Source organism: Tasmannia lanceolata, unplaced genomic scaffold (assembly GCF_043159265.1).
Source record: "Tasmannia lanceolata isolate RefF3 unplaced genomic scaffold, GAP_Taslan_0.1 ptg000002l, whole genome shotgun sequence".
Taxonomy (NCBI): Eukaryota; Viridiplantae; Streptophyta; class Magnoliopsida; order Canellales; family Winteraceae; genus Tasmannia; species Tasmannia lanceolata.
The window spans coordinates 36,993,164-37,017,176 of NW_027518679.1; the positions used below are offsets into that span (position 1 = coordinate 36,993,164).

At 38.7% G+C, this 24,013-nt stretch overlaps 1 protein-coding gene across 1 annotated transcript; it reads right to left on the reverse strand.

Annotated features, from left to right (window-relative positions):
* Positions 1 to 12,567: 12,567 nt before the first annotated feature.
* On the reverse strand, positions 12,568 to 15,778 carry LOC143891344 (uncharacterized). The gene is made up of 6 exons (XM_077395936.1): positions 15,483 to 15,778; positions 15,180 to 15,386; positions 15,011 to 15,074; positions 14,043 to 14,923; positions 13,547 to 13,934; positions 12,568 to 12,576 (listed from the first exon to the last, which is right to left on the reverse strand). Exons 1-6 carry the CDS (start codon positions 15,776 to 15,778, stop codon positions 12,568 to 12,570), a joined length of 1,845 nt encoding a protein of 614 aa, XP_077252051.1.
* Between the last annotated feature and the right edge of the window lie 8,235 nt (positions 15,779 to 24,013).

Here is a 24,013-nt window from a genome sequence, read left to right on the forward strand (position 1 = left end):
AGCCCAGATTCGAGGCGTACCTTAAACAAAGAAGAGTCGCCATCCAAGGAAAAAGGCAAATGGGCCTTGGATCCCATACTATGCTCTGTTGCAACGGATAACCAGAGATATAAAATAAGGTTCGTGCCTGGTTACGAATTCGGAAGGTCTAAAGAGCACCTCATCCGCCCAAGTGCAAACACCTGGTCTCTTATACCATTTACTTAATAATTTTGAAGAGCTTTGGGCGAAAATCATATGAAATGGGAATGAATATCTCCGAGAAGACGTCTATCTAATCATGCATGTCTCGGAGATGAAATCAAAGGCACACAAGATAAAATAAAAGAAAAATGTGTCACCTAAGCATAGCTAGGTTATAAGTGACATGCCTAATGGGTGTCTAAGTTCTGATGAACAAACACATGCATGACACACCAAAAAGTATAAGGTCTGCGCAATAAAGTAAGAAAACACTGCAAAACATAGAAAATGACTCGATACCATACAACCCTAAGACTCTAATCTATACCTAGGCCCGAGTCTTTAGATGATCTGATGTTCATCCAAAGAAGCCTACGTATCCCCGCCTCCACGAGAATCAAGGCAACGTAGTTCTTCGCACCTATTCTAAGCTATGATGCCTAAGACATCTAGACCTCTATCCTAGACTCGATCTAAAAAACCAGACTAGTTTTTAAAGCTTCTTGTGTGATTATTTAAATTCTAATGGATTGTAGATTTTAGGACACCCTATATGCCCTAACTAAATGCAGGTTAGCTCTAAGCTAATGCAGGTGGTTCCTATAATCTATGTGTAGCTAGGCTGTATATCCTAAGGAAAACAGTAGGATCTATCGCATCTTAGACCTAGTCATCAATTGGCGATGTGGATCGCCAACTGACCGGACGGAGGCGCTCCTATAACTCTAGGACAAACTCCTAACTCTAACACAAACACAAACAAACCACACAACACATCAAAGACAAACTCAAAACTCTAAAACTCTTTATCTAGGACAAACTACTAACTCTAGAGGAAGATCTTGTTGAAAACAAGGTTTTGAAGATTTTTGGTATTTTTTCTTAAAATGGGTAAATGATTTATTTACAAAGGTTTGGCTGGACCTGAGATAAGAATCTCAAGCTGCACTACGTACCTCGTGGAAGAGGATCAAGCCAACGTAGTTCGAAACGAACTCTCAAACTACGCTTCTAAAAGAAACACTCAACACTTTATATTTTTTTAAGGTTTTTTATATTTTTAAATGTTTTTGATATTTTTAAAGTTTTCAAATGTTTTTGGGTTTTAAATTTCTAATGTTTTTGGATTTTAAAGCTTTTCCAATGCTCAGGACCTTTAAATGTTTTCAATCTTCCAGGGAACACACAAGAACAACCACAAACTAGGGCAAAGCCCTAAATCCAAAGGGGAAACCCCGAACAAGAAACTAACGCCTCAAAGAGACGATCCACAACAAGAAACTGGCGTCTCAAAGAGACAAACCACAACAAGAAAGATAGTGCCCCAAGAACAGAGAAAATAATCTAAGATCCTAAGCAGGGAAGGCTCTATATGACTGAGTTAGTCTCTAATGGAAAAACTCCTAACTAATAACACTGGAGAGGAGGAACAAATGAGTCAGAGACTCTCTAATAACACTACCGAGTCAAAGACTCACTCTAAAAGAGGAGGCCACTCTAACATGAGGCTAGGTAAGCCTCCTAAAGGGGAAACTCTCTACATGAGACAAGGCTTGTCTCCGAGACACAAATGACGTAAAAAAGGAATAAAAGACCCTGTGCATATTTGGCAAAGGTAAAACACCCAGCCGGGCCGGACAGCTACCTAGCCCTAGGGTGCAACAAATGTGCAACCAGATACCCATATAGGATAGGGGTATGAAGCCAAGCCGAGTAGGGTGTTCTCCCAAAACCAAACGACGCACAAAGAGGAGGGTTAGTAAGAGAATGAGACTAGGCAAGTCTCCTATATACAAAGGAGAGGTATGCAACTTGGACTGAGCAAGTCCCCTAAGGATGGGCTTGGGCTAGCGCCTTCATCGCCCTTTCAGCGAGAGGGAATTCTAATATCTAAAGAAATTTAACAGAAATCTATAAGACTGTGTTAGTCTATCAAAAAAGAGAAGAAGAGGCTACCAGATAATCGCAAATTCCATTCTATTCTTATAAAAATAAATCAAGTGTTAAGCAAAGAAGAATTTTTAATAAAATAGCAATCATAAAATGGTAAACAACATTAATTAGTCCAGACCAGCCGCTGGATAGCCTAATAAAGTAAAAGAAAACAATATCAAACACTTCTATGCCCAACCACAAACACCACCCCAATATGGGGATGAAATCAGATGATGCTAAAGTAATCATCTGATATCATAATACACATGATAATATTTCCACATCCCGCCTTGAAATCAGACAGTACTCATGTCGATAACATCGAATAGAGTAGTCATCTGATTTCCTTCTTCCTATTTAACAATTTATTTAAATAAAAAAGAATGAGAATAATAAGCTTTGAGATAATCTCACCTGAACAATCCATTTATTACCGTCTTCGAACCCTAACTCAAAGCTTAGTATGAAAGAGAAGTATGAAATTTCTAACAGATTATAGAAACACATTAAATGATATTTTCAATTTATACAAATTTTAATACATAACAGGGCATTAACTTGAACTATCCTTGAAATTCAACCATGTTACCACTGACTATAAGTAAACCATACTACTGTGACACCATTATCTCCAACAGATACAGAGAGTTGTAGAGTAACAGCTAGCTTTCATGATAATTAAAACATGCCGGTATTAATATAGCTTCTTCTTTATTATAATAATTGCTTACAATGTAACTTAGTCTACATCTTTAAATAACCACAAAATATGGAACAAGACTAAAGAAATGATTAGGCCGAACTGCCAATCCAAGAGCAGGGACTGAATAATAAGTGAAAATGAAAGTACAAAAATAATTAAGGCCTTAATAATATGAAAGAATTTGAATTGTGAGCGTCAAAGTTAACTAATAGGTCACCACACGATTCACAGTAAATTACCATCATCAATGATTTAATATGAACTGTATTTTCCTCTTATCATAACAGTAAAAACAAACGATAGCTAAGTAAGGTAAATTTACTTCAGCCTATAACAATGGACAACACTAAATATAAATACAAAAGCAACCACTAACTAGCATATGGAATAAAATTTTAAAAGTTATGGAATTAGATAATCATGGATCACTCTTGTAATCAGACAAGACGTTATTAGTGATGCAATAATGAAGTAAAAACAGATTATGATCAAAGGACCATGGTAACTAGTAAAGTCTGATCAAGACGATAAATAAATAATAAAATAACTCTATGCAAAATTCTAAAACAAATAATATTTATATCAACAAGCAACAATCAATACTCATTTTTTCTATATTGACAGAAAATCTTAACTAATCAAAAATATCTTTATAAAAGGAATAAGATTTGGGGAAAATAAAATTTTTTAGACATCAAAAAAAATTATGGCTTTCAGCGATCTTTGCTGATTGCTTTAGTAAAAACTCTCTCTCTTTTTTTTTATGCATGAGAAGATTATAGGGTTTAAGAACTTGCGCATATACAATTGGCAAGTCCAAAAGAGTAATTAAAATAAGGTTTGATTCAGAACAAAAAACTGAAACAAAAATTCACTCAAAACAAAGTCCAAAACAAAGGTTGAAATAAATGCTAACTCACACAGGGATTGAGACAAGATAATATTCATGTATGATGGTATCAATATCAACTTATAAAACTATAGCCACTTGGCATTATCTTTTTCTATTTATGCCTTCTTTAGAATAAATACAACCCTAGGTACTATAAAGATATACATTTATAGGGAAACACAATCTCTCTAACAAAGCAAAATAATTTCCCAAATTCAAACATGAGCACTCTATATTAGACAAAAACAGCACAATTTGCAACCATTATGTTTTCACAACAAAGCAAAGGCTGACATATCAAGAGGATGAGGAAAAATAAGAAATGGATTGAAAATATAATACATCTATACGAAGTCCAAAAGATAATATATCTATCACAATATTTAGTTTTCTCAACTTATTGAAATGACTATGCTATCACAATTTCCAACTAATATAATATCCATTTGAAAATCTTAATATATATAAATTCATCATGAAGAAAATAGACCAAATGAAATCCAAATCAACTATACTGAAATTCATGGACTGACTTTTTAAACTTTAAAAGCTCATAAACTCAATTAAGTTGACTAGAGGACAACATCAACTATATCCAACTAGCTACAAAAAAAAAAAAAATCATTCAAAGCTTATACTTATACTGCAGTCTCTTGACAAAATGATCTACTCGGACATGTTATTTTAAGAACCAATTAGGATTCTGATCATCAGATGAACTAGAATTCTAAATAGAAAGATGACTGTAGGATTTGATACTTGTTGGAATGGAAATAATAAAGTTCATTCTTGAGAGAAACAAAGCAAGAGATCAAATTCTGATATATATTTTCCAATATAATGGTTCAACATCGCATTCTAACCATAGATCTCAACAAACAGGGCATATTAGAGCATCAAATTACTTCATTAATTTTCCATTATAATAACAACACCAATAAATCATAAAAAGACATTTCTGAAAGAAGAAAAAAAAAAAAAAAAAAAAATTAACTAAACAAATCTTCTAAACACAAAGAACTAACAGATCTTAAATCAGATGTATAACGTATAACATAACATAGCATTATTTGAATTTTATTAAAGAGAATCAACAGATTAAAAAAAATCATACCTAATTTCGACAATTGCTCAAATCTTTCGAATCTCCTTTGTATAGATCTACACAACTGACATCTTCTTCTCCTTTTGTTAAGAACCTTTGATCTCTCCTCTTGAATAAAATCTCAACTCTTTTCTGTCTTTTTCCTAGAGTCAGATTGAAACTCTGAAAGCTTATAGGTTGAAGAAGATGGAGATCTAGTAAGAAAGTGACTGGCCAGAACTAGATCGAGACTCAGACGAAATCAATCGGAGGAGAAAGGTGAAGAAATTAGGATTTCTAACTAGAAAAATGAAATTGCAAGGCTTCTAAAACAGATCCAAGAAGGCAAAGTGAATCAACAGCTTATAATGGAAGAAAATCAAAGACAAGGTCTCGGCCGGAGTTTGCCGGAGACAGATGATCGGAACTATGTGATTTCTTGATCGGAAAATAAGAGTTGCAGGTTAGGGTTTCAAATGAAGAAAGATCAGAATTCTGTTAATCAACAGACCTTTGGTTCAAAATTAATGTAGGAGATGAATTTAAAAATGGAAATAACAAGAATAGCAAGAGAATTTGGCCGGCCGGAGCTCTCAATCCCGGTGGAAATCGATCGGAGAAGAGGAAGTGTTGATCGGAAAAATGAAGATTGACCAGATCTACAACTTAGATCCTTCAAATGAGGGTTAAAAGGTGGCTATGACGTGAAGAACCGGAGAAGATGAAGATTTGCCGGCGGGAGTTGGCCGGAGGAATGGTCGGAGATAATGGCAGATTTACTTTCTCTCTCTTTCTTTCTCTCTCTCTCTCTCTCTCTCTTAAACGAATATTTTCTTTTTTTCTTTCCTTTTTTTTCTTTTCTGCACGAGATTTTTGTTTTATAAGGAAAATAATGGGTTGTTGATATCGGCACACCAGAATGATGGGCGCGCGATTTTGCGCGTCCCATTCGGATAAAAATATAACATTCCAAAATAAAAACGCCCCCCTCTCAGGATAAACACACCCCCCCTCTTCTGCTTTACACTACGACTTCACCTTGGTTTGTTTGCTAGGCAAACGCGCTCGGATTTTGACGAAATTTTGCAGGGGCTTAGCTGGGACCCTAAGCTAGCTTGGGGTGAAATTCGGGGTTCTATCTCATTTATTTGATGAGGCTTTGCTCAAACAAAGAAGGGATTAGGGCACGGTCAAAATGGGGTGTCTACAGATGCCCCTCTTTGGCAGAGCGTGCTTGTCGCGCGAATGTCAAAGCTGAACTGACAACACATTTTGACTGGCCCAAGATTAAAGAGTTTAAAATTTATGATTTTTTTGAATTTTGAAAATGATATCCACAAGATACATGGTGAAATAGCCTTTCACCAGACTCTGACTCTGCAAACGCTGGTGAGATAGCCTCTCTCCAACTCTTAACTCAGTACATATTGATGAGATAGCCTCTCTTGCAAAACATTAAATGACAGATTTGATTGTAAATGATCTTGAAATTTGGAGAGAAAATGGATTTGAATGCCGTGTAGAAACGGACTTGAATGCCGCGTGGAAACGGACTTGGAATGATTTGAATGCCGTGTAAAAACGGACTTAGAATGCCATGAATGCCGTGTGAAAACGGACTTGGAATGCCATGTGAAAATGGACTTGAATACCTTGAAATAAAATCTTTCAAATGATGAGAGAAATGACCAAACTCCAAATCGCGGAGCCATTGGCAAAAATATCTTTTAAAATCTTTCAAATGGTGAAAGAAATGACCAAACTCCAAATCGCGGAGCCATTGGCGAAAACAACTTTTAAAATCTTTCAAATGGTGAAAGAAATGACCAAACTCCAAATCGCGAAGCCATTGGCAAAAACAGCTTTTAAAATCTTTCAAATGGTGAAAGAAATGACCAAACTCCAAATCGCGGAGCCATTGGCAAAAATAGCTTTTAAAAATCTTTCAAATGGTGAAAGAAATGACCAAACTCCAAATCGCGAAGCCATTGGCAAAAGCAGCTTTTAAAATCTTTCAAATGGTGAAAGAAATGACCAAACTCCAAATCGCGGAGCCATTGGCAAAAATAGCTTTTAAAAATCTTTCAAATGGTGAAAGAAATGGCCAAACTCCAAATCGCGGAGCCATTGGCAAAAATAGCTTTTAAAAATCTTTCAAATGGTGAAAGAAATGGCCAAACTCCAAATCGCGGAGCCATTGGCAAAAACAGCTTTTAAAATCTTTCAAATGGTGAAAGAAAAGACCAAACTCCAAATCGCGGAGCCATTGGCGAAAACAACTTTTAAAAATCTTTCAAATGGTGAAAGAAAAGACCAAACTCCAAATCGCGGAGCCATTGGCGGACATATATTTTTTAAATGAAAGGAAAATTCATTGAAACGATTGAAGAAATGACCAACTTTGATCGATTTCACAAGGTGAATAAGTCATTCTTTGCCAAGAATGATTGAAAATGCATGATCTTCGCCGAAGATAAAACTCAAGGAACTTGAAGAAAATTTCAGGTATTGACCCTTTAGAATGAGTGAAAAATATTTTGCTGAGGATTTGACGATCGCAGGAGCAAATTCTAAACTCCGCTAGGGATAAAATTTTCTGAAAACTTGACTTTAAAAGAAAATAATTTGATTGAAGAGATTGGCTCAAAGATTGTACTCAAGCTTCTCTGGTTTTCATTTGCTGAGAATAGCTATCCTAGTTATTATCACGCTTGATATCTTTTATGACGTAAGTCATAAAAGATGCCCCTAGTATGAAATACTTCCATAACAGATTCATAAGAGAGCAAAACACAGGAAATGGTTAAAAAAAATTTCATTTCATTGAACATCTGAGGTTACAAAGCTTTCAGGTTTACAACAGGCTGTATCTGCCCGACAATTGCCTTTCAATTCTGACGATCTCTGCCATTTCATATGGACTTGAAGACTGCCATATGGACTTGAGAATCAATCATCTTCTGAACTTCACTCTGCTGCACATCACCCTTGAGGGGATACAAATTCATCATTTTTTTTTCTCATCACCCCAGCCTTGGGAAAGATACTAAATACACAGGACTTTGGAGTTTAAACTTGACTTGACATAGAAAAGACTTGGACAACCAGCAAACGAGGACTTCGACGGGCACAATGACCTGAACTCTAAGAGAGACTGAATCTGCTTCTTAGTCTGATAAATATTTTTAAAATGGTACAGTCTACCACTCTTAAAATCTTTTGAAAACCGTATTTAAAGGTGTTTCATTCCTTTTTCCGGTATTTCCATCATGGTTATTATTCTCTTGGATTGCTTAGTCTTAACCCCCTTAGCCTTGAGAGTGTCAGAAGAATTTCTGTCGATGCTTACTCAGACTTTGAAGTAGTGCCGCCGAAGAAATGAAAGTCTTGCTGGCTTTCAGAGGTTCTGTCCTTTATGAAGTCACTGCCATGACCAAATTGCTTTTTCAGGTTTTCGATTTGGCGGACCGCATGCCTTAATTTTTGCCTAAGCCGCCCTTTCAGGTTTTCAGCTTAGCGGGCAAATGACCCTAACTTTTGCCTAGACCGCCCTTGCGGGTTTTCAGTCTAGCGGGTCTAAGACTCCATTATATTTTTTTTTTATTTTCTTTCTGTTTCTCTACAAACCTGGGCCTAAGTACACCAGAAGGACTTTTAGGTAGGCTTGGGTTCAAACAGGTTAACATTTGGTAAGTTTTCATGTATTTGACCGAATCTGGCCTTCCAGACTGCCTACGTATCCCCAAAGAAATGAGAATCAGGTCCGCGTAGTTCGCCCATTTGGGTTTCAAAAATTGTTTATTTTGTTCTTTCTTTCCTTCCTTTTTTTTTTTTTAAGGATTTGAAAGGTTTGAAGGATTTGACCGAACCCGAATTAATCAGGCTACCTACGTACCCTGTAGAGAAGGATCAGGTCATGACGTAGTTCAGGCTATTATCTTTTATGACGCAAGTCATAAAAGATGCCCCTGGTTTGAGTTTATCAAAGAATGAAAGTGTTTTTTTTTTTTATTTAGGCCCAAAGTGTTTGCAAATGGTTTTTTTGACTTTGAGGTTGTTGGCTTTTGAGCTCTGATCGATCAAAGACGGCCTCCTGGTGTATCTAAGCATAGTACTTTTTTAGTTGGTCCAGGTTTGTAGGTTCTGTTAATTTTTCTCCATTTTCATTGAGGAGTCTTACGGCTTTTCCAGGCAGGACTTCATCAACAATGTAAGGACCAGACCAATTTGGCCTGAACTTCCCTCTGGGATCAAACACTGGTGCCCTGTAAGACTTCAAGACGAGATCTCCTGGTTTCAGGTCCCGGACCTTGACTTTCTTGTTAAAGGCTCTTTCAATTCTTCTCTGATACCCTTGGATGTGATACAAGGCTCTCAGCCTCTTTTCATCAATCATCTGCAATTCCTGATGTCTGGCTTTGGCCCACTCAGACTCTGGCAGATTCGCTTCCATCATAACTCTTAGAGACGGGATTCTCCCTTCAACAGGGAGGACTGCTTCCATTCCATACACCAGAGAGTATGGAGTTACACCTGTAGAAGATCTGATCGATGTCCTGTAAGCCCACAAAGCAAAAGGAAGCTTGTTCGACCAGTCCTTATAAGTCTCGGTCATCTTACTGATTATGACCTTGATATTCTTATTCGCTGCTTCTACCGCCCCGTTTGTCTGCGGTCTGTAAGGAGATGACTTGTGATGCTTGATTTTAAACTCTTCGCACAGGTGCACTACCTCTTTCTTGAAATGAGATCCATTATCAGAAATCAATTCATGAGGTACTCCATATCTGCAAATGATATTCGCACGGATGAACTTCGCAACTGTATTGGAAGTTATGGAAGCATATGAAACAGCTTCTATCCATTTCGTGAAATAATCAATGGCCACCAAGATGTACTCGTGCCCACTTGACGATTTGGGATAGACTTTGCCAATGATATCAATTCCCCATACTGAGAATGGCCACGGCGAGGTCATAGAATGCAGCTCCAACGGAGGCACATGAATAAGATTCGCATAGACTTGGCATTTATGACATTTCTTCACGAATGCGAAACAATCTGTTTCCATTGTGGGCCAATAGAATCCAAGTCTTAGGATTTTCCTTGACAGCATCTTACCATTCATGTGAGGACCACAAACACCTTCATGTGTTTGCTCTATGAGCTCTGCAGCCTGATCTTCATCAACACACAGAAGCTGAATACCGTCAAATGACCTTCTGTACAACTCTTCACCACAAATGATGAAGTTGGCAGCGAACTTCTGAAGAGTTTTCCTCTCTTTGCTGGAAGCTTCAGGCGGATGTCCCTTGCCTGAAATGAAATTTCTGATATCTGTATACCATGGTTTTCCATCTGGACACCTGGCAGATATTTCAATGGCATTCACATGTGCTGGAGCCCATTGCAACCTTACAGCTAAAGGTTGAACCTCCATTGTAGCAGAAATGTCCAACATTGATGCCAGAGTAGCCAGAGCATCAGCAAAGTGATTTCTCGTCCTTGACAGATGAGTGAAGGTGACATTCCTGAACTTTTTGACCAGAGATTCGAGATAAGTATGATATGAGATCAACCTCGCCTCCTTTGTCTTCCAATCCCCATTTATTTGACAAATGATCAGGATTGAATCTCCGAATACGTCGATGTCTTGAATTCGCAAAGCCAAAGCTGCCTCAAGTCCTGCGATGCATGCTTCATATTCTGCCATGTTATTGGTGCACTCAAATTGCAACTTGATGGATAATGGAATGTACTCCTTCTTTGGAGATACCAAAACTGCCCCTATTCCTTGACCGTGATTATTGACAGCTCCGTCAAAGTACATAAGCCACTTGGAACTCAGAGTTTCTTCTTCAATGTCCATAATCTCTTCATCAGGAAAATCAGCCTTCAGAAAAGCATTCTCTTCAATAGGAGCATCAGCCAGCTGCTCAGCGATGACACGCCCCTTAATTGATTTCTGAGTGACATAAGTGATGTCAAACTCAGACAATAATAGCAACCATCTAGCCGTTCTTCCAGTAAGAGCGGGTTTTTCGAACAAATACTTTAACGGATCCATCCGTGAGAGCAAAAATATCTTGTTCGACAGAAGATAATGTCTAAGCCTTTGAGTCGCCCAGACCAATGCTAAACACGTCTTTTCCAAGACAGTGTATTTGATTTCATATTCCAACATTTTCTTACTGATGTAGTATATGGGCTTTTCTTTCTTAGACCCTGCCTCCTGCTGAGCAAGCATACAACCCATTGCTGTATCCGTGATGGACAAATACATCAACAACGGTTGACCAGGAATGACCGGGGATAAGACAGGAGGCAAAGACAAACATTGCTTGACTTTTTCAAATGCTTCCTGACATTCTTCATTCCATTTCTTGGAAGAATTCTTTTTTAATAACTTGAAGATGGGTTCACACGTCATAGTTAAATGAGATATGAATCTCCTCAAGTATTGCACTTTACCAAGAAATCCACGAATCTGCTTTTCTGTTTTTGGTGGTTGCATTTCTTGGATAGCCTTGATCTTCTGAGGGTCCACTTCGATTCCTCTTTCACTGACCATGAATCCAAGCAACTTCCCTGACGTGACCCCAAATACACATTTATTAGGGTTCAAGCGAAGCTGAAACTTTCGGATTCGCTCAAAGAACTTTCTCAAAGCGACTGTATGCTCTGGCCGAGTCCTGCCTTTGACAATCATGTCATCTACATAGACCTCGACCTCCTTATGAATCATGTCATGAAGAAGAGTAGTCGCGGCCCTCTGATAGGTGGCACCAGCATTCTTGAGACCAAATGGCATCACTCTGTAGCAATATGTCCCCCACTGAGTAATAAATGCCGTCTTCATCATGTCCTCAGGCGCCATTTTGATCTGGTTATACCCTGAGAATCCATCCATAAAGGATAAGAGTGCATGTCCAGCGGTATTGTCAACCAGGAGATCAATGTTCGGAAGCGGAAAATCATCTTTCGGACTGGCCTTGTTCAGATCTCTGAAATCGACACACATCCTGACTTTTCCATCTTTCTTGGGCACAGGTACAATATTTGCAAGCCATTCAGGGTACTCGACTACTTCGATGAATTTCACTTCGAGTAGTTTCTTAACCTCGTCATGAACTTTCAACTCCCATTCTGTTTTAAGTTTCCGGAGTTTTTGCTTCTTAGGCTTGATGCCAGGGATTAGAGGTAATTTGTGTTGGACAATATCCTCGCTCAATCCCGGCATGTCGTCGTAAGACCAAGCAAAAACCTCCTTAAACTCTTTTAGCAAGGTGATTAATTCTTCACGCTCCTCAGGAGATAAAATTTTGCCAATTCGTATTTCCCGAATTAAGGTTTCATCACCTATATTTACCGTTTCAATTTCCTCTTCAAGTGGTTTAGCTCGGTGACTCTCCTCTTGTTGAATCATATGCTTGATTTCAAGGGGAGTTTCATCGGCTTCCTCATTAGAGGGGGAGTCTTGATTATCATTATTAGTTACTTGATCAGGTTTAGAAGCAGGATCAGTAGAAGAGACAAGTACAGGAATGTAAGCAAAAGAATCTTTTATTTCATCAGAATGAATGATTACATCAGATGACTTGCCCACATCAGGCGTTACAGATTTTGAAACAGAATGAAAAAATAAGCCGACATCAGTATCGACGCGATGAGAAACATGTACAGCCAAAGAATCAATGAATACGTCCTCAGACTCAGACTCGACACCACCAAGGACAGACTCGTCACCCACTCCAGAAGTAGACCCAACTTCTATAGTACCTGCATCAAAAGAAAAGTTAGAAATGACAGACTCTGGGATGGACTCAGAAACTGACACATACTTTAAAATAACTGACTCTTTTGAAGGGACTGGAATGTACTGAGGGATTACTTGGGGTATAACCTGTGAGGTCCAGTTATCCAGAGGTCCCTCGGCTGGGGTGACATAGTCCTCTGGGTTCAGAAAAGGTGCATCTCTTCCAATCATAGCAATGACTGGTGCCTCAGTTTGAAACAAAGAATCTAGGAATTCTGGCTCAAAATTTTCAACCCAGTCTGAGTCTGGTTCCTCTGTCACTACTGCCTCTGTAATCTGCTTACTGTAAAATTCTGCTGGCAGCTCATCTGCAAAGAAAATCTCAAGACCCGGCAGCTTGGTCCCATTCTCATCATACCATGGCTCTGAGAAACCATAATAAGGGCAATCAGCTCCCTCTTTTCGGAATCTACCATTCATGACTTTGCTGAAAGGTCCCATTGGAAACTCTAAACCTTTGCGGCGACATTCTGCCCATTTAAACATGTAAGCTCTCATTTCTTGCATCTCCTTGCGAGTCGGCTTGTATCCCAACCCAAATAATCCGTCAACCGCTTTCAACTCAGGTCGCTCAGTCGGACCCTGCATATTCTTCCCCAAACCTGCCCCTGGGAGATATCCAAATCGGCGCATCATCTTGACTACCCGAGTATTAGTGCTAGAAAGAAACATAATTTCTTCATTCATAGCTTCTTTCATGGTGATAGCTGAAACCTCCACTGAAAATCCTGTCAGACTGATATCTCTTGTATTTTCAGTAACAAGCTCTTGAGATATTTGTCCGACTTCTGGCTCGGGATCTCCTTTAACTGTGATCACCCGATTGTTTCGAATGAATTTCAGTTTTTGATGAAGTGTGGAAGGGATAACTCCAACCTTATGCAACCAAGGTCGACCAAGCAAGAGACAAAAGGAAGTCTTGATATCTAATACTTGGAATTCAATGTCAAAGGTTTCTCCTCCGATGACAATCTCAGTAGCCAACGTTCCAATCACATCCCTTCGGGTACCATCATATGCTAGTATACCCTGCTCAGACGGAATAAAATCTTCAGGCCCAAACCCCAGAGTAGTAGCAGTGCTCAAAGGACACACGTTCAAAGCTGACCCATTGTCTACCAGTACTTCTGATACTTTCTTCTGATTGCAAAGCAGGGTAATCTTGAGAGGACGAGTATGATCCTTTCCTTCTGAAGGCAAGTCCTCATCTGAGAAAGATAAAGCTTTTGAAGCTTTGGTCATGGCTACCAAACCGACCAGCTCGTCAGGAGTGATCTCAACTGATACCTGGGACGAGTTCAATTCACGAAGTACACCCTGTCTGTGCTTCGGCGATGCCATCAGTAAACCCCAAATTGAAACATTAGCTTGGGTTTTCTTAAGCTGATTCAGTAGGTTATCTTCCTCTTCATCAAGTCTTTGTTTCTGCCTCTGACTGTCAACCCCTCTTGCAACTTCAGCGGGATTTTCAACTCTAAGCTCAGCTGGTTTGAAGACTCGTCCACCCCGTGTGACGTGGCGGAGTTCATCACACTGATCGTTCAATAACAACAAATCTTCATCATCTATCTTAAGGATGTATGGGGTTTGTATTTCTTCTTCCTCATCATCACTCACCCTTAAGACATACAGAGATTCGCTTTCTTTCTTTTCATCCTCACACTGGAGAATATAGGATTGGTTTGATGGCCCAGCCACATCAGGGTCATTCCAGGATAAGACATAGGGTTTTTCAGATTCTGCCCACTGATCTTCTTCTTCAAATTTCCAGACATAGGGTTCTTCGGATTCCACAGCACATATGAAGGAAGCCGGATCAATGATAGACTCCTCGGCGCAAATGACATTGACCGAGGATGGAGGCGGCATTGCATGCGTAGGAAGGGGGTTTCTAGTTACATTTGGTAACTGGATTGACAGTTCCTTCCTATCGATCATGTTCTGAATTTGGTGTTTCAAAGCTAAACACCTGTCAGTGATATGGCCAGTGTTGCGGTGATAATCACAGAACTGATCTTCTCTCCAGGATCTTGGCAACGGGTTGGGAGGAGGTTTAATGTCAGGCAACTTGATCTTCTTTTCCTTCAATAGCTTCTTCAAAGCTACGGACAAAGAATACGGAAGGGGATCAAAATGACGAAGAGGCTTCTGCTCCATTGTCGGCCTTCTTACTTCAGTAACTACTCTGGGTGGGGGCGGCCTGACATAATTGACATTATGGACCTCTTTCGGCGCCATCACAGGTCGCTTCCCTTCTTTGCCATCAGATGGTACTCTAGATCTCAGGCCTTTAGCCAATGCATCTTCTATCTGAGTCCCAGTCTTAATAAGATGGTTAAAATCAAGGAAATATTGGATAGCCATATGGTGGTAATATTGTGGTGATAGGTTTTTCACCACAATCTTGATCTGATCCTCATCTGATAACCGATGAGTCATCTGGGCAGCTTTCCTTCTCCATCTACGGATGAAGGAAGTAAAAGTTTCATTATGGCCCTGTTTCAAAGCCTTCAAATCTCTCTTAGTTACATCGATCCCCTCTTCCATAGAGAATTGTTCGACGAACCTGTTTGCAATACTCTCTAGAGTTCGGATCTCCTCTGACTTTAAGCTCAAGAACCACTTTTTAGCCACTCCGACCAAAGATCTGGGAAATAATAGAGCAACTTGCTCCGGAGATAGACCATGCTGTTGCAAAAGCGGAAGAACTGACATTAGATGGCTTCGAGGACACCCGGTCCCATCGTATTTATCCATGTCTGGAACTTTGAATCTAGGAGGCAATGTGACTCCCGGATATAACATAAAATCGGCCATGTTCAACTTTTTCGGGCCTTGAAATTTTATGTTTTCCATCTCTTGGGCCAGCCTATCCATTCTGTCCGCCATCGCTCTGTCCTCATTGGCTCTATTCAGATTAGGATGACGATTTTCTTCTTCATACTGCTCATTATCAAGATCGTCTTCGACGTTCAAGACCGCAGGCCCGGCCATTGTAGGAGGGGGAGGAGGTATAACTGATGGGTGCTGAGCTACATGTTCTCTGGAAGTAGACTCTCTGTCATTTTTCAGACGGGCTATCTCTTCATTCATATTATTCATCTGTTGAAGCATAGCCTTCATCATCTCACTCATCTCAGCTATAGCGTTTCCAGAATCAGCCATCTGTGCAATAGGAAATTGGACGGGCGAAGGGATTTCCTGGAGATTGGAGAAAGGTAATGCAGGGGAGGTAAAAGAAATTGGTGAGGAAGAAAAACGACTCAGCCTGGAATCAGCGGACTGACGGGACCAGGTTGATTTTGAAACGAGGATTTTCTTAGGAGCAATGGCTGCTCAATCAAGAATCCTGTTATGGAAATATAAGCACTAGATTAAAATTTTGATAATCGAGATAAACTATTTTGATCAAACAATGACAAAAGAAACAAAAACACACTTTCATTAACAAAATTCAAATTGTGATTACAAAGGATGAAAACTATTGTTCTCTGATCACAGCTGGATAAGCAGACTGACAATGATGTGAAATGCAGAAATAAAACAAAAACAAAACATGATATAGATTTTCAAGGTTCCTCAATCCGAGCTCTCTTGCTCACGGGCTCTTCTGGTAACTCTTTCCGATGGACCTTAGATGATAAAGCAAATCTTTTATATGTAACCTTGTTTCCCCAAGCAGCTACAATAGACTTTATGAGATCGGGAGTAAGCTTTTCGCAAGGAGGAGGATTTACAAATCCGGGAGGACATGGATTTCCCGTGATCTGGTAAAGTAAACGAGTGGGTGCATAAAAGGTTGACTTCTCCAAACCCATAAGATACACAAATGGGTGTGGGTAAGTACTAGTGATAACGTATAAACATGAATGACTCACCCAGTGGAATTGATCCTTCTCCACGTGCTGCAACCAATTATGCCACTCATCAATGGATTTGGGTTTATTGGCCATTGGTTGCCACGAAAGGTGATCCTTGAGGGTGTACTGAAGGGAGCTCCGCGGCCGAAGGATGGTGAGTTTTTCACAAAGCCACAGATAAAGCAGTTTGACACACCCATGGAAGTTATTTTTAACCTCTTGCCGAGCAATAAGATCCAGCCCAGAGAAGGTTTCCGCTAGCATGATTGGGACAGGATTCCTTCCTTCGCTAATTTGGTCGACTACACTCAGTAAAGTCACTGGGGCAATACTGGAGTCTTCACGAATAACGTGACGTGCAAGGACACCAAAGATTAAAGCATTGCGCCGACAATTTTGAAAACGGGAATCGGTAGGGTCAATGCTTTTAGAAAAACGCTCAATGAGGTCATCGAATTGCACGTACGTTTCCTTGAAATAGGGTATAGCATCAACAGTTTTGTTCTCGAAAAGCTTACAAAAAAGGGAACGAGGAGACGCTATACTCGAAGGTTGGATCCAGAGTCCCTCAGGTGGGAGTTCTAACAGGGCGCACCAATCTTCGAATATAGGACAGATTTCAAAGGGACCTAATTGAAAAACATGAAGAATAGGATCCCAAAGTTTTGCAGCTGCTTGAAGAAATTGCCAGTTCACACCGGATGCGCTCAAATGATTAAACGTGCTGATGAACTTGTCGGCCATACTCCACTCTGCACGCTCGCGCGGAAGAGCTTGAATTGACTCACTTATCCAGCTCCTCATCACTTTGTTCGACATGATTCAACCTGATCGCAGATAGGATAAGATCAGAAAAGAGTGAAGATGATCCTGAATAATGAAATAACGGGGATAAACTTGACCAATCATATGGGAAGGATACAACTGGCGACACTGATTTTGCTCATCAATAATCATAGACTTTCGAATAGATCAGAAAAGTAGACCACGGCCACAAAATGACAGAAGTAGGTCATAGACTGGATCTCAAATCTGATGATGGACAATGACAACTGTATGATCAAGATGATCGATAATGGTAGATCATGGTCACAGAGATAGCGGACAAACCATCAACCACATCTAAGACAAAGCATGCAAATAGCAAAATCTAACACAATGAGTAATTTCCATACACAGCATGAACCCCTGGCACATCAAAAGAATGAGTACACAGTCGAAGGATAATATACATATATGACATGTATCTGTGTACTCAACCCGAATGAACTCATGATCCGAGGGAAATGAATAGATCATTGGCCATAAGAAGATCAATTATAGACCACTAATTAGGTGACTTTGAGATAATGTACATACAAGTGATTAAACCAGGAATCCCTCATTGGAAAGGAGGGTTCTAATCTAACCGAACAACCAAACCGAAATATACAGAAAAGATTCGTACAATCTGAAAACGAAATGGCAGATATAGCCCCAACACAAGTAGAGGAAACACTATCAAATGCATCAAAAGATTGCAAATAGGATGAATCAGATCTGGAACATCTACTGCAAAAAGGGCCTAATCTGAACGACTGACTCGACAAATAGGGTATGTACAAGAAGATAGCAAAACTGTACATCGACTCAATGAGTAGTACATGTACGAAGGAACACTACCATACACTCAGGAGACAAAACATAGACCATGATCAGGATAAAGACCGGGAAAAACGATTAACCATTTTGGAAGACTGAAGAATGAAGCTATGTAGCTGACAGTTAGACCAGAAAATTCTATTGACAGACAGAACCTGGTCTAACAGGTTAGCAGAAAGGCCGATCAGGACAACGAGGAATCAGGGATTAGATCATGGCCATAAAAGGTGATAAAAGAAAGTCATCGGCTAAACCCACAACTGAAAGAACAAGAAAGCTCTAACTGATAATAATAGATTAAGAAATCTTCTGGACATAAACCTAAGATACTGGAATAATCATATGATAAAAAATCACAGGATAGATCACGACCCAGGCGACGACCAAGTAAAAGCAATGTCATCGATCAGGTCCGAAGGAATACACGACTTGAGATAGATACGGAAACCTAATCTAGGATACAGGTCCTAATCTACAAATAGATATAATACATGCACGTACATATATACATACATACCCTAACCAGGGGCACCAGCCCTAACCTGATCTAGCAGAGCCAAGAAAATCTTGACTCAAAAGTGTCTGTGAGTGTACTAGATAATGCGGCGGGCAATCACGGCGTGACTTGCCCTTCTACACTACATGGGTAGGCTAACTTCTATCCTAGGCTCACATATGCTGGTCGCACATGTTCGTCCTATATGAGTACATATATATAATGTCCTAGCAAGGGTTCCCTAATTTTGGTTCTAAAGGGAGCAGCTAATATATATACATAATATAATGAAATAAAAGTAAGGCCCAGGCATTTCTGCAGGGTACTATGCTTATGACCATACCCTTGATGTATAATGCCAGCACACCCAGCATTATACAGAGTATGTTCATCGCTCATCGGCTGCTGTAGAACACCAGCACACCCAGTGTCTACGGCTGCAGCTCTGGCGCATAGCTTGGAAATAGATACAATAGTACTAGTAGGGTAATGACATCCCATCTGGCACGCATTGTATCTATCCCGTGGAGCCCATAATAACAAAATCAATAAAAAAAAAATGAAAATAAAAAATGATGTATGTTGTGTAGTGTGTGAATCCCTTGTTTTAAACACCTATTTGGTGCCCCTGGATTCTAAGCGATTACATTCTCATTTATAATGATTTTAGCTCAAAATCCTTCAAAATTAATAACAAATGGCATTTTAACAGAGTTAGGCAATGTTCCAAGAATTCCCCAGCAGAGTCGCCAGCCTGTGGACCCCGATCCGAGAGAGAGGCGGGGAACGGGCCCCCACACTAAGTCTCAGGATCATCCACGTGAATGGAGAGCTCTACCAAGGAACTCTCGAAAGAAGTGCCCCTCACAGCATGAGTGGCGATACAAAAGGTGAGATACCTCTCGATTCGGGGACTAGCCCAGATTCGAGGCGTACCTTAAACAAAGAAGAGTCGCCATCCAAGGAAAAAGGCAAATGGGCCTTGGATCCCATACTATGCTCTGTTGCAACGGATAACCAGAGATATAAAATAAGGTTCGTGCCTGGTTACGAATTCGGAAGGTCTAAAGAGCACCTCATCCGCCCAAGTGCAAACACCTGGTCTCTTATACCATTTACTTAATAATTTTGAAGAGCTTTGGGCGAAAATCATATGAAATGGGAATGAATATCTCCGAGAAGACGTCTATCTAATCATGCATGTCTCGGAGATGAAATCAAAGGCACACAAGATAAAATAAAAGAAAAATGTGTCACCTAAGCATAGCTAGGTTATAAGTGACATGCCTAATGGGTGTCTAAGTTCTGATGAACAAACACATGCATGACACACCAAAAAGTATAAGGTCTGCGCAATAAAGTAAGAAAACACTGCAAAACATAGAAAATGACTCGATACCATACAACCCTAAGACTCTAATCTATACCTAGGCCCGAGTCTTTAGATGATCTGATGTTCATCCAAAGAAGCCTACGTATCCCCGCCTCCACGAGAATCAAGGCAACGTAGTTCTTCGCACCTATTCTAAGCTATGATGCCTAAGACATCTAGACCTCTATCCTAGACTCGATCTAAAAAACCAGACTAGTTTTTAAAGCTTCTTGTGTGATTATTTAAATTCTAATGGATTGTAGATTTTAGGACACCCTATATGCCCTAACTAAATGCAGGTTAGCTCTAAGCTAATGCAGGTGGTTCCTATAATCTATGTGTAGCTAGGCTGTATATCCTAAGGAAAACAGTAGGATCTATCGCATCTTAGACCTAGTCATCAATTGGCGATGTGGATCGCCAACTGACCGGACGGAGGCGCTCCTATAACTCTAGGACAAACTCCTAACTCTAACACAAACACAAACAAACCACACAACACATCAAAGACAAACTCAAAACTCTAAAACTCTTTATCTAGGACAAACTACTAACTCTAGAGGAAGATCTTGTTGAAAACAAGGTTTTGAAGATTTTTGGTATTTTTTCTTAAAATGGGTAAATGATTTATTTACAAAGGTTTGGCTGGACCTGAGATAAGAATCTCAAGCTGCACTACGTACCTCGTGGAAGAGGATCAAGCCAACGTAGTTCGAAACGAACTCTCAAACTACGCTTCTAAAAGAAACACTCAACACTTTATATTTTTTTAAGGTTTTTTATATTTTTAAATGTTTTTGATATTTTTAAAGTTTTCAAATGTTTTTGGGTTTTAAATTTCTAATGTTTTTGGATTTTAAAGCTTTTCCAATGCTCAGGACCTTTAAATGTTTTCAATCTTCCAGGGAACACACAAGAACAACCACAAACTAGGGCAAAGCCCTAAATCCAAAGGGGAAACCCCGAACAAGAAACTAACGCCTCAAAGAGACGATCCACAACAAGAAACTGGCGTCTCAAAGAGACAAACCACAACAAGAAAGATAGTGCCCCAAGAACAGAGAAAATAATCTAAGATCCTAAGCAGGGAAGGCTCTATATGACTGAGTTAGTCTCTAATGGAAAAACTCCTAACTAATAACACTGGAGAGGAGGAACAAATGAGTCAGAGACTCTCTAATAACACTACCGAGTCAAAGACTCACTCTAAAAGAGGAGGCCACTCTAACACGAGGCTAGGTAAGCCTCCTAAAGGGGAAACTCTCTACATGAGACAAGGCTTGTCTCCGAGACACAAATGACGTAAAAAAGGAATAAAAGACCCTGTGCATATTTGGCAAAGGTAAAACACCCAGCCGGGCCGGACAGCTACCTAGCCCTAGGGTGCAACAAATGTGCAACCAGATACCCATATAGGATAGGGGTATGAAGCCAAGCCGAGTAGGGTGTTCTCCCAAAACCAAACGACGCACAAAGAGGAGGGTTAGTAAGAGAATGAGACTAGGCAAGTCTCCTATATACAAAGGAGAGGTATGCAACTTGGACTGAGCAAGTCCCCTAAGGATGGGCTTGGGCTAGCGCCTTCATCGCCCTTTCAGCGAGAGGGAATTCTAATATCTAAAGAAATTTAACAGAAATCTATAAGACTGTGTTAGTCTATCAAAAAAGAGAAGAAGAGGCTACCAGATAATCGCAAATTCCATTCTATTCTTATAAAAATAAATCAAGTGTTAAGCAAAGAAGAATTTTTAATAAAATAGCAATCATAAAATGGTAAACAACATTAATTAGTCCAGACCAGCCGCTGGATAGCCTAATAAAGTAAAAGAAAACAATATCAAACACTTCTATGCCCAACCACAAACACCACCCCAATATGGGGATGAAATCAGATGATGCTAAAGTAATCATCTGATATCATAATACACATGATAATATTTCCACATCCCGCCTTGAAATCAGACAGTACTCATGTCGATAACATCGAATAGAGTAGTCATCTGATTTCCTTCTTCCTATTTAACAATTTATTTAAATAAAAAAGAATGAGAATAATAAGCTTTGAGATAATCTCACCTGAACAATCCATTTATTACCGTCTTCGAACCCTAACTCAAAGCTTAGTATGAAAGAGAAGTATGAAATTTCTAACAGATTATAGAAACACATTAAATGATATTTTCAATTTATACAAATTTTAATACATAACAGGGCATTAACTTGAACTATCCTTGAAATTCAACCATGTTACCACTGACTATAAGTAAACCATACTACTGTGACACCATTATCTCCAACAGATACAGAGAGTTGTAGAGTAACAGCTAGCTTTCATGATAATTAAAACATGCCGGTATTAATATAGCTTCTTCTTTATTATAATAATTGCTTACAATGTAACTTAGTCTACATCTTTAAATAACCACAAAATATGGAACAAGACTAAAGAAATGATTAGGCCGAACTGCCAATCCAAGAGCAGGGACTGAATAATAAGTGAAAATGAAAGTACAAAAATAATTAAGGCCTTAATAATATGAAAGAATTTGAATTGTGAGCGTCAAAGTTAACTAATAGGTCACCACACGATTCACAGTAAATTACCATCATCAATGATTTAATATGAACTGTATTTTCCTCTTATCATAACAGTAAAAACAAACGATAGCTAAGTAAGGTAAATTTACTTCAGCCTATAACAATGGACAACACTAAATATAAATACAAAAGCAACCACTAACTAGCATATGGAATAAAATTTTAAAAGTTATGGAATTAGATAATCATGGATCACTCTTGTAATCAGACAAGACGTTATTAGTGATGCAATAATGAAGTAAAAACAGATTATGATCAAAGGACCATGGTAACTAGTAAAGTCTGATCAAGACGATAAATAAATAATAAAATAACTCTATGCAAAATTCTAAAACAAATAATATTTATATCAACAAGCAACAATCAATACTCATTTTTTCTATATTGACAGAAAATCTTAACTAATCAAAAATATCTTTATAAAAGGAATAAGATTTGGGGAAAATAAAATTTTTTAGACATCAAAAAAAATTATGGCTTTCAGCGATCTTTGCTGATTGCTTTAGTAAAAACTCTCTCTCTTTTTTTTTATGCATGAGAAGATTATAGGGTTTAAGAACTTGCGCATATACAATTGGCAAGTCCAAAAGAGTAATTAAAATAAGGTTTGATTCAGAACAAAAAACTGAAACAAAAATTCACTCAAAACAAAGTCCAAAACAAAGGTTGAAATAAATGCTAACTCACACAGGGATTGAGACAAGATAATATTCATGTATGATGGTATCAATATCAACTTATAAAACTATAGCCACTTGGCATTATCTTTTTCTATTTATGCCTTCTTTAGAATAAATACAACCCTAGGTACTATAAAGATATACATTTATAGGGAAACACAATCTCTCTAACAAAGCAAAATAATTTCCCAAATTCAAACATGAGCACTCTATATTAGACAAAAACAGCACAATTTGCAACCATTATGTTTTCACAACAAAGCAAAGGCTGACATATCAAGAGGATGAGGAAAAATAAGAAATGGATTGAAAATATAATACATCTATACGAAGTCCAAAAGATAATATATCTATCACAATATTTAGTTTTCTCAACTTATTGAAATGACTATGCTATCACAATTTCCAACTAATATAATATCCATTTGAAAATCTTAATATATATAAATTCATCATGAAGAAAATAGACCAAATGAAATCCAAATCAACTATACTGAAATTCATGGACTGACTTTTTAAACTTTAAAAGCTCATAAACTCAATTAAGTTGACTAGAGGACAACATCAACTATATCCAACTAGCTACAAAAAAAAAAAAAATCATTCAAAGCTTATACTTATACTGCAGTCTCTTGACAAAATGATCTACTCGGACATGTTATTTTAAGAACCAATTAGGATTCTGATCATCAGATGAACTAGAATTCTAAATAGAAAGATGACTGTAGGATTTGATACTTGTTGGAATGGAAA

Excerpts from the sequence above, each read along its gene's own strand:
- LOC143891344 (XM_077395936.1), bottom strand. The coding sequence starts at position 15,778 with ATGGCTGATTCTGGAAACGCTATAGCTGAGATGAGTGAGATGATGAAG. Across the intron at positions 15,387-15,482 it reads ATGGCGGACAGAATGGATAG|ATTCAAAGTTCCAGACATGG; the intron begins GCTGGCCCAAGA and ends ATTGCCTCCTAG. Across the intron at positions 15,075-15,179 it reads CTAGAGAGTATTGCAAACAG|ATGGAGAAGGAAAGCTGCCC; the intron begins GTTCGTCGAACA and ends CTTCATCCGTAG.